The 11,733-nt window shown below is 45.7% G+C and overlaps 1 protein-coding gene across 6 annotated transcripts in view; it reads right to left on the bottom strand.

Annotated features, from left to right (window-relative positions):
* Positions 1 to 1,411: 1,411 nt before the first annotated feature.
* Gramd1b (GRAM domain containing 1B) overlaps positions 1,412 to 11,733 on the bottom strand; it is a 170,970-nt gene continuing 160,648 nt past the window's right edge. For 3 of the 6 annotated variants that reach the window (XM_071616791.1, XM_027930511.2, XM_071616793.1), the window contains 3 exons: positions 9,024 to 9,131; positions 8,614 to 8,731; positions 6,019 to 6,571 (listed from right to left, as the gene is read on the bottom strand). In XM_071616791.1, the coding sequence (XP_071472892.1) occupies positions 6,482 to 6,571; positions 8,614 to 8,731; positions 9,024 to 9,131 (316 nt within the window). In that variant the 3' untranslated portion in view covers positions 6,019 to 6,481. Of the gene's footprint in view, positions 6,572 to 8,613; positions 8,804 to 9,023; positions 9,132 to 11,733 lie in introns of all 6 variants that reach the window. The other 3 variants (XM_027930510.2, XM_071616790.1, XM_071616792.1) reach the window with 2 other exon arrangements.

Here is an 11,733-nt window from a genome sequence, read left to right as displayed (position 1 = left end):
GATATCCACTCACTCTGCATTCTCCAGCACCCACTGTGTTGAATACTAGCCTAGACCCTAAACAGGCCTGATGATCTTAGGCTTGAAAAAGAGCATCATCCAAGTCTTACTTAATCTCTAAAAGTTAAGGTGGTATGTATCTCATATTTAGTTCAGCTCGCTTCCTCACTTGATTTTATAGAAGGTCCTAGTTGTTAAAAAAGCCTGAGTAACAGGTCAGCCTCAACCTGTGTCATAAGCCAGCTAAACTGCAGAGCCAGTATTGCTCTGTCTTCTCCCCATCACTACTGGGCTAGAACTGCATCTACTGGGCAGTGTATGTGATATGGAGAGAAGTCATTGAAGGACGTGTGCTGGTAGGTTTGTGGAACACAATTAGAAAACAGTCTTGGCACAGACGGGACTATTTCCTACATCATCACCTTCATATGGCATTTTCTTGATTTTCCACAGCCAGTCTTTTTCTGAACTCTAGAAAAGTTGCTCCCGACACCACCCTATCCCTCAACAACCTAATGCCTATTTGTAGTGTTTTTCAGTAAACTCTGTTAAACAATGTCAATAAAGTGTCTCTAAAAGCCACTGGCTCTGGTTTTGCTCTACTTACTATGTGTAACTACTGCATAGCTTCTACCTAGCACCCCATTCTGCATGGTTTCTACCTAACCCCCCAATCTGTATCAACTCCTATACCCAACTGGATGTGCCTAGAGAAGGGAAAACAATTTAATCATCTACAATTAAAAACATATGCTAAATGTGTGATCTAGCTTTTCCTTGCCCCCTTTCTCTTCTACCCAAACACAAAAATACCAGAGAAACATATCTTCTTCTCTAGCATCCAACAAGTTTCCTAAGATGGAGCTAACTGCGCAGGAAGAAGCTATGAAGCAAGGGCCATACTGGATCTCAGCCCACCACTTGTGGCAAGAGAGGCATAAAATAAAGCTGCCGCCCAGTGGCCATCTCCCTGGAAAATGACAAAATCCCCCAAAGGGAAAAGAACAAAAAGAAACTTCAGAATTCACAGTTCACCACACTCCTACAATACTACTGATGGAGATTAAAAATTATCCTAGTACAATACCAGCCACCATACCAAGAGATGCATGTGTTCTTTTTAATATATGTCTTACTTTTAAAACAATGAGGATTGGAGTGACAACTGGAGCCCAAGGCCACATGGCTGGTAAATAGTGATGCTGCAATCTGTACTCAGGTGTGATTCCAAAACTTCTCCATTGCACTTGATCAAGCTGCTTTCCTGCCTGGAGGTGGATGGCTGTGCGTGAACCTGCATGACCGCCCACACACACACCTTCAGGATGTGCTGTGAGCATAGCTGAGAACACCAGAAACATTCGGGATGATGGGAACTGATGAATCAAGCAATAAACACACACACTATTCATTATTTGGAATTCAATACTTTTTTTTTTCTTTTAATTCATACTGTACTTCCATGGCTCTAGCTACTTTACATTAATATTTGGCTAGGTAGCCTTGTATGGTTCTAGGTACTAGCAGTAAGTTTTCAGACCTTGCGCACAGCGCCAGGCAAAGTACAGTTATAGATCCAAATACAGATGGCCAGACAACTCAATTGCAATAAGCCTTCCCACATATGGCCCAGTGCAAGTATTAGGGGCTGCTCCCACTGCCTCACCCCACTCCACCCCATGTCAGGATTATCCAGGGGCCACTAAGGCCTCTGATTCATCCCTCCCCACCTTGGAGTCTAGGTTGAGTGGGGGGAAAAAAAGCACCATGGGTTTGGGAAGATGGTCTGGTCCATGCAGAGAGTGGTCTGGCCCTAGAGTGCAGGGTAGGGGAATGTGGGGAGCCACACATTCTTGTTGGCAAAAATGGTTGCTTTTACTGTGCAATCTCTGCACACGGCACACAAACCCAGGGCCAAGTCCCCAGACAGAGCCTGCTGTCGTGCCTGAAGCATAGGCCGCCATTTTGTTTCTGCAATGTCTTATTGTGTTGAGAGAAGCAAGGAGGGCCAAGGGGCAGAGATGACAATGTCCTTTAGGCCTTCAAATGTTGGGGAGATCGTCTGGCATCAGCAAATCTTGGCAGGCAAGGTGCTTCTCACCAGCAGCCAAGGCTCCAATCCGGGCTCCCAGGCCTGCTGAGGACCTTGAGTCACAAGACCCCTGAGCTGTCACACACAACACCAAGACAGGGAGCTGGCTGGGCCCATCACAGCCATGGCCGGAGCAGGAGTGAGGTAACAAGGCTGGGCAGAGAGGTGGGAGGGGGAGCTCTCTACACCATGTGCAAATTCCTGCTCCACATCAGGGAAGCAGGGGCGTTGAATGATGGCCTTCCAGAAAAACACTCCTCTTGGACTCAAAATGCATCTTCTGGAAGAAGACAGAGGTGGAAGGGAGTAGGGCCAGCCTGCTGGAGGTTGGGGGATGAGGGTCGAGGATGTCAATGTCAAGGGGTAAATGGGATGATTGTCCCACAGCCTAGAGATGGGAGGAGCAGGGAAAGAGTCAGAAGAACATCCTTGAGATTCCTACTAGAGTAGGCAGGTGGGGTCTAGGGGTATTGGGAGGGAGACCACAGCCCTGCCTCCTGGGAGAAGAGAGAAAAGTGCTATTTCTCCTGGGGGCCCTAGTGGGAACAGGCTATCTTTGAATGCCCTGCAGAGCTACAAAAGTGTCATGGTATGGCACAGAAAGGACCCTTCTGAGACTGCAAGCAATCCAGAAATATTCTTCCCTTATTCATTTCTCCAAGATCTGATCCTAGAAACGCTGCTTGCAAAGGCAATTTGTACAGTCCAAGTGGGAGTGGGCGACAGGGACATGGAAATAATCCACTTCTGAGATAGCTTTCCTTGAAGTCTCTTGGTCCACCCCACTCCTTGCAATCCCAAGTTCTTATTGCCAGTGCCCAAAACAACCCAAGCCTTTAGCCAAGCCTCATACTTCAACCAACCCCAACATGGATTTGTTTGTGCCAAAGAGAAAAGTTAGAACAGGAAATGGCTTTTCTCCACTGACTCCTCTGTCCATGAGGAGGAAGGGTATAGAGATGAAAGGCTTCAAAGTGCCAAAGATGGCAGATGAACTCAGCTGAAGATGGTGCTCTTCTCACCATTATCCTTCTCCTCCCAGCTTCGAGAGGGTTCAAAGAAAGTTCCCTTCTCAGACTAAAACTAGGCCAATAAAGAAACTCCCTCGTAGGTTAATACTGAGCAATACTCTCTCTGCCACTGGGTTTCCCTAGCCCTCTTATCCCCTAAGAAAAAAAAAAGTTTAAATACCTTGGGTTTCTTGGAAACCCACAAACCACCCTACTAACTACTATATACCAGAGAAGCTCTACCTTCCAAGTCTGAAAAAGCCCCACCTTTCCAGGCCCTGGCCTAACCTCCAAGTCAAAGCCAAAGCTAGAACCTGCCTTAGGAATAATCTAGCCCTGCCGGCTCCTGTTACAGGAGGGTACTGAAGCTCAGCAGCAGGGGGCGACTTGCCCAATGACACAGAACAAGTCCAGTTCTCCTGCTGAGAGTGTCAAGTTGAGGATCCTGCTAGTCTTGGATATTGTTCCCTTGTCCCAGGGAGGAGCACAGGAAGGGGGAGAAGGTTGCAGACACGACTGGCCTCTCTGAGGCCAATCTGGCAAATTCCTCCACTGTAAGTTGGAGTGGAAGTTGAGACCCTGTAGCTGTGCTTCAACAGGTGAGAAACTCTGCCAACTCTTTAGAATTGAGTGAAATCCTCTCAGAAAGACTTCTGTGTAACCCCAGCATTCTCACGTCAAGAGAAACAGGCAAAAAAAGGAAAAATCTTCATCTATAGTTGTGTTGTATCTGTATATTTATAGATATAGATATCACTGACTGGAGGAAATAACACAATCAGTGGTGGCTTTGATGCTCCCTTGTAGACAACTACTCACCACACTACTGGCCAGGAATTAATGCCAAGTATTTATGTATTTGTTTCACTCCGAGACTTATCGCAAGGGTGAATTCACTTTTCTTTTGCAAGTTATTGACTAAGGAGGAAAAGATTTTGCAGGGGAGTGAATAGTTTTCCCCCAACCCTGATTTAAAAGCCAAAACAATGTTAGAACAAAGAGTTCATGAAAGAGCCATGACTCTTAGGGGACGTTCTCTTGGTGTGCACAATTTTTTCCTGGGTTCAAATCACCAGAAAAAAAGGAGGGTTCCTCAAACAGCCTGTTTCCCTCTTCCTTGCTCCTCCTCTGATTGATCCTGAGAGTTAAAGCAAAAGCAATGAACTCTCTGGTCAAATACGCTTTGGTCATTTTACTCTCAGCGATGAACCCCCTTTAAGTCACCTTAAACTATCCATGGCATCTTTAGTGGTCAAATAACTTAAATATAAATAATGCATGGAATAAATTTAAGAATTTACAATTGCTGTTCGCCAGAGTTTTGGGTAATAATGTTGGCTTTGGCTACCCCGAGGGGAAAATTTCTATCCATCTGTACCATTCCTCATTTATTGGCTCAGGGCTCAAGGGCCCTGACCCTCACCAATGTCTTTCTCTGAAAGTCCTGGACAAGAACTGAGGGGTAACCAGCTGTCATCTGGGCATATGCATCCTTACACTGATGGTTTTCCTCACCTCTACTTTTCCAGAAGAGGAATATCAATGCTGGCTGACCACCCAGAGCCTTTCCATTCTCTTTTCTTCAAAGGATGACCTGGGAAAGTATCCTCAGGCTTTCTCATTCTGCTCTTGAGGAAATACCAAGGCCTTATTCTTAGACAGATGGAAAGGTCAACAACTATTCTTTAAATGGCTAAAATGAAATGCTCAGGCCATTCTAAGAAAGGGATTTAACTTTCTGTTTGGGCTAAATTACAGAGAAAATCTGTAATTTTGGAACAAGAGATGGAACAAGTTTGGAAGCTCTTCTGGCCAAACTGGCTATTGTTCTTAAATGACCAGTTTTCCATGAGCTGTGCCCAGGACTGGCAGGACTCCCCTGGTCATCATAAGGAGAAACAGAAGTGAGTGTATGAAGGATGAGGAACGTGCCCAGAAAGGGCCCATGAGTCCAGAGGAAAGCATGGGCCCTCATGGGTCAACTCTGAAAAGGTGCTAGCTAGCTCATGCTCCTTAACTACCATCTTCTTTCTACTCCATAGTGACCTCGTTACCTCTCTGGGGCCAGGAACCCGGGAAGGATTTGCACCCAAACCCACCAGAATCCCACTCCCAAACCCAAGAATCTCAGGATTGCAGTGACGAGATACGCCTAGCTATTTCTTGCCCAAGCAAATGCACCCTTACCAAATCCTTCTCTCTCATGGCCTAGATGTTCTACCACACACAGTGTCTTAGTCATCTCAACTGATTAAGGCTTGTTTTTACCAAGAGTAAATGATGTTCATAACTAACTGAGTGGCTTGGCTACTGGTGCTCCGTACTCACACAGTATTCTAGGGCAGACCCTGCAATCCATAGGTTGCTAGGGTGATCTCTCTCTCAAACCCTCGAGGGCCTAGGACACCCTGTTTCATCCAGAAAAATCAAACTCACAGCTCAAAGTGAAAGAATTAGAGCCACAGACCCGACTTGTCTCTAACCACTAAAAGGGGTTTAACAAGGTCAAAAAATGTTCCACCCTGGCTAAGAAACAATGTGCTCTTAGGGCACAGAGAAACAATAGGACTTTAGGCACTAAAAAGTGACACTTCACCCAGATCCAGCCTGAGTGAAGACCAGAGAGAAAGGGGGTGGGAGAATTACAGATTCCCAGCCCTTATTAGGTCCACACCCTACACAGGTCAGAGCAAGGTGCAGGGGTGATTGAGGAGAAAACCCTTCAGAATGCAGGCGCTCAGGAGCCTGCAGCTCCCAAGCACAATCCCACAAATGCAGCCTTGCTAGCTTTTCACAGTCCTCTCCACCTGGCTCCTAGCATGGTCCATTATCAATGGCCTCCTACGGGAGAGTTTACATTGGGCTCCTGCCCTTGATGCTTCTGTGTCCAAGAGAACATCTGGGGAAACGTGAGGGTAGGGAAGAACAGATTCTTGTTTATTTTGGAAACAAATCAAAAGGGGATTGGGGGATGAAGCACCTTAAGCAATGCCCCCTTGAGACTTCTTTCAAGACCCCAAGGGTCTTCACAGGCATAACTTTGGCTCAGTGACATTTCCCTTCTAAGAGCCAAGAATGGCCAGCAAGGGAAGGGGTGAGGAACAGAGGATGGGAGGAGGAGGATCAGGGGAGGTCGGTGCTGAGAGGTGGTCCCTGCCCTCCTCGGCCCCTCCACTGAGGGAAAACGCTGCTCCGGCCAGCACAGGGGGCGGGAGGTCCCGCTCCTTCTCCCGGGTACATAGGCATTATCTCTTTTTAAAATCTGTATATAATATATATTTATATTCTGTATATATATATATTTATATATATATATATTTATAGGGTCTATGTACATGTATTGCACAGGCCTCTTGCAGCCACCCCTGTTCCTGCCTTGTCAATGATAACGGTTCCTCTTCTCTTCGCTTTCGGATGTGTAGTCCCGGGACCTGATGCCGTTCTGAAGATTGATGAGTGAGTCCTTCATCTGCAAGACAGGGAACCCCACCCCAGGCCCAGGTTGGGCTCTCAGTGGGCTTCTCCATACAGCAGCACCTGCCACAGGGCTACTCTAAAGTCAGGATGGTTTCCAGGGGCGCAGTCTCGGGTAGGGACAACTAAGACAGCATTGTAAAGCCCTTAGGTAGATCTTGCCATGTCTTGGCGATTTTTGACCCTCAGTACCACTGAAATAAGAAACTCTTCTCTAAGCATTTTTGGCTGCTGTAAGGAGCCACTTTAGACTAACACTTCCTTAATATGGATTTAGAACATTCTGTCTCCTGTCTTTATACACTTTGCCACACTGTTCTTTCAGCCTTGTCTCCTCCAATCTCAGCCTTCTGTAAAGGCCCAGAACAAATCCAGACTGTCTCTGGCTTACAATCGTCTTTCTCCTCCAGGTGGCATGGAATGGAGCCTAGATAGGGCAGTGCCAGTGGGGAAATCAGAAGGGGCCCATCACACCATAGCATCCATGAGGCTATGAATCTGACAGCCCAAGTCCCAGTGAAGGGGAACCACCTTGAAATAGAATTCTAGAGTTGGAAGGACTGGGAGTATAGCTCAGTGGTAGGGTGTGCTTGCCTAGCGGGCACCAGGCCCTGATTTCAATCCTCAGAACCAAAAATATAAAAAATGAAAATTCTAGAATTGGAAGAGATCCCTGGGGTGTCCATTCCAAACTGCCTCCCATTTAATTTTTACATTCCTTGTCCAACATCATCTTGTGATTCTTAAGCACTTTTAATGTTGGAACCTCAGTCCTCCAAAGCAGCCCACTCCTTTTCTCTAACCATAAGGAGTCTGTTTTTATTAGATGACTCAAAAATTTGACTCCTTGTAACTTGTAGCTGTAACAGAGCTCTGGAGTTTTACATGTAAACTAACCCTTCGCCTGTTGATCCCGATGTCTGGAAACTGGTGTGCTCACGTTGCCCCCAGAAATGCCCTCCTTAAATATAGCTCCAAAGCTACATCTGGTATTCTAATAAACATGCTAAATTGGGTCTTATTAATTGTATTGAGAATATCTCTCCTTATTTCAGCACAAAACCAAGCTATGAAGGGGAAGTAAGGTTTGATGTTAGTGAGTGCCTTCCAGGTGCCATCAAATTCTGATGGCAGTTTCTCAGAGTTACAGACACAATCCCTATTTTATAAATGAGGAAACTGATGCTATGTTAACACCTCTTGCTCCAGGTCAAAAAACTAATTAGAGCAAAGCAGGAATTCCAGCTCAGGGCTAGCTAAGTACAAAACATCAGAATGACACCTCTTTGGGAATAGAAATTTTAATGTAGCAGGATAAATTCTAGGTCTATTACTTACCTAATTCTCTTGATAGCAAAGGTAATTCCTGAAGTCTTGACAATGCCCTGGGGGCATTTTTAAAAGATTTTTAAATTTTTCTGGAGGGAAGAAGAAAGCTCCTTCTTCCAAGGAAACTAAGCTAATTATTGATTTTTTCTTTTCTTTTCTTTTTTTTTTTTGCCTGCCATAGGATGATTTTCTTAAAACAGTTGGATTTAGGTTTTCTGAGGAAAACAGGCAATTGTACTAAAAAAATGTCAAGTAAAGACATAATAGTCATCTTCTTGGTACAGGGCCTTTGAGGGTCAGAGAAGGGATGGTATAGATGAAAAGGAATTAGATATGTCCTCTGGGAAGACGAATCTCTGTAAAAGGGGAGTTTGTTTTTTAATGCCTGTTCGATGACTATAGGTTACCAAAATAAGTAAATAAATAAGTACTCCTTCCATCTAACCTACAAAAAAAAAAAAAAAAGTCTTCTTGCTACAAATCCAATGTATTTTTTTTTTTTAATTGTTATTTTGGGGAATGTACCTCTGTTTCCAATAGCCTATTCAGGAAGGGCTTTAACATTAGAATAGTGAATGGCCAGGGAAAAGAATGAAGGAGAGGAAAATATCAATGGAAGGCTGGTGATAGAGGTGGTGATGTTTCTCAGAGCAAAAAGGAAGGATCTTTATCTCAACTAGGGGAAGCAGAGAAGGCGGGGCATCTCACCTGGTCTAGGAGCATCACTGAGGATTTGATGATCTCCCTCCACTTTTGGAGCTCAGTATCATGGTACTTTTGTTGGGACTCTAAGAGCTGGGCCCATTCTGTCTGAGACTGGGGTAACCTGTGGGGTAGAAGAAGGGGTGCCCCAGCAGCTGGAGTTATGCTCAGCGGACTCTCCTGTGCTCCCAGACCCCTAAAGGACAGAGAGTCACATCAGAGTGCTTTGTCCTCTGCTTCCTGCCTCTGAGTCCCCAGTGCCCCAAATTGGAAGTAGATGAAAACTATAGGGATAACCCAAAGGGTTATCTCCTGAGCAAGGGCAATGGGGCAGTCAGTCCCAGGGGAGGCAGGAGGCAGGACTCAGCCTGGGTGGGGTAGAGATGGGGGCCAGGAGAGGGTGGAGGCAGGATTACCTTTCTTGGAGCCTTAGACCCTGCCAGGCAGTAAGGGTCTGGGTGGTGTATTCCAACATCCAGAGCTTGTAGAAGAGCATCATGTTAAGGATGACCAGCAGCACCAGACTAGGAGGGAGACATGGGAGACAAGCAATGATAATGAGACGGAATAGGAGCTAGGGATCTCCCCCATCCCAGAGGCTTCCGTGCCTGCCCACTGGGTCATCCAAAGCATTGCAGCAAATGAGTGAGTGAGCCAGAGGGATGCAGTGAGTGCAGGGGGAGAGAGAGAAGCAGCCTCATCTGGAGGGGTTGGGGCACACCACTGAAGCCATGGAGAGAGGTATGGTGTGAAGGCATCAGGAAGGGAGGACATATAGACACCCGGAATCTGGGTGCCTGTGGGAAGAGATGTAAGGTGGAGTGGAAAAAAGATGAGGGAGTAAAGGGAATAATCATAGAGCCAGTACCTGAAACAGATCCTAATGGGAGCAAGGAAGAAAAATGGGGAGGAGGCAGAGGTTAGAAACAGGAGTGTGGGGAAGGAGGAAACTGCACCTGAACTGAGCCAGACGGCAAGTAAGCCTATGTGAGAAGGAAATACGAGCAGCAAAGACATGACAGATGAGGAGACCCAGCAAGGAAAGAGCAAGAGAGCACAGCACGGTGACCCTTGGTATTTTGCAGGTGCTGAATTAAGAAAAGATTCTCCCCATGGACCCAATGTTAGGACACAAATGAAGGGTGGAACTGAAGGAAGAATTTCAATGGGATCTCTAGCTCTTCCCAGATATGCCTTACAGGTGCTGACCGAACTTCCCTGAGGCTGCCATGTTCCCTCCCCGCACCTGCCATGCTCCAGAAGGGACCAGTTGAGGCCTCCCAGAGTCTGGGCCAGAGACAGGGAGGAGTGAGGATAACTAGGGGATGGAGGGCCCCGTGGAGAATGGAGAGTTACAGGGACACTGTGTAAATTGTCTTCTCTTGGCCTCCATGGCTGCCTGAAGGTCATTTTGTGACAGAAGCTCATAGGATGGAGAAAGACAGGTAAAGAGAGGACCCATAGATATCGAACACTGGGGACAAATCCTGGCTCAACCCATTATTTCTTAACTTTTAATCAAACTTCTTAGCTTCTCTGAAACCCAGTTTTCTCAATCAGGACAATAATACCTACCCCACTGGGGCTGATCCATGAGTGAAATGTATGTCAAAAACACTGGCATACAGTAAGCCCATCACAAGGGGTGGCTCTTATCATGAAAGGAGGAGGTATAGATACACATAGGAAGAGAGAAGAGGATAAAAAAGGAAAGGTAAAACAAACAGGCAAAAAAAAGAACGGCAAAGGAGAAAGAAATGCTCAGGCTAGCTAGGCTTTTCCATGTGTACCTGAGGGGAAGTCTGTATTTCTCACTGGTGTTTCTGGCCTTATGGAACTCTGTCTTCCTTCTAGTGGTTGCTGCAAATCCCTGGAGGTATTCTGAGTTCTACATGAGAGCTTTTAAATTCCATGCTGCATTTCAGTAATCCAGTCTGTCCATATATTAGCACACACTGGATCATCTGACCGCCCACCTCTTCAAGTGCCGCACATGATCTTCCTGCCTGCGTGTGGGTTACTGTTTATAATTCTGACTGTGCAAAGTAAAGGTCAAGGGACACCCCCATGTGCTGTCTAGCTGGAGGTTCTGCAGTGGTCTAAACAGAGAAAAGAGGTGGGAGGCTGAGTCACTGCATGGCAGGTGGATGGTGGCAGGAGTCTGCCAGACACAGGGACAATTGGTGCCATGCCAGTCTGTTTCACATTCTGGCTGGCTCTCACCAGACCCTAAGCCTGGTTCCTATTATGTTCAATTAGAAGTCTGATTATTATCCTAAACAAACAAAGCCCAGAAGCTAGTTAATATCATGCTATCTGATGAAGTCAAGTCAAAATGCAGAGACAGCTTAACTCCAGGACTAGATGTTGTGGTTTTCCATTTAATAAAATCCAATACCAGACATACAGTTTTAAATGAAAAATGCCAGAATCACATTAAATTAGTGTTGCTAAACGTGAATCTCACTGGTTACAGTTGTCTTTGAACTTAATTTTGCAATGATGTCTTGGTTTCTTAGAGTCAAAAGACTACTTTTATGTTATTCATTCAAGAAAGGTTACTAAGAAGGTTCCTCATGCTCCTCAAGGGGTTTTCTCCTGTCAGGAGTCCCGAGGGTCATCCTTGGCCCTGCCTCCATAACATACCATACATTGCATGAATGGTGTCATTTGCACCCATGGCTTTAATGCCAGGGAAAATTAATCTGTGGCTGCAGCCTACAGTTGTCTCATAAGTGGCAGGTCCATATCAACAGGTACCTGCCACCTCCACCTGGATAACCTGAAGTATTTCGACATACGTGGAGCCCCAAAGTGTCTTTTCTGACAATTTTCCACTAATTCCACATTTTTGTTAATGATACAACCAATTAGATTTCCTTGAATCAGGAGCATATCAAAAATATAACCAAATGGTTAATGAGTCTTTCCCTTCTGGAACCTCTCAGATCTAGTCCCTCACCTCAGTCTGACAGACTCTCTCAGTTATATCACTGTGATTTACTCAGTGGACCTGCCTGCCTCCAATCTTTTCTTCTCTAATCCATTGGCCATATTGCCATAATATAAATTTGACCATGTTTCTTGTGGGTTTCCTCTAGATTTTCCTTGAAGATAACACTGTCC

The sequence above is a fragment of the Marmota flaviventris genome, chromosome 9 (genome assembly GCF_047511675.1).
Source record: "Marmota flaviventris isolate mMarFla1 chromosome 9, mMarFla1.hap1, whole genome shotgun sequence".
Classification (NCBI taxonomy): Eukaryota; Metazoa; Chordata; class Mammalia; order Rodentia; family Sciuridae; genus Marmota; species Marmota flaviventris.
Note: the sequence above shows the minus strand (reverse complement) of the source record. Positions and strands in the feature narration are given on the sequence as shown.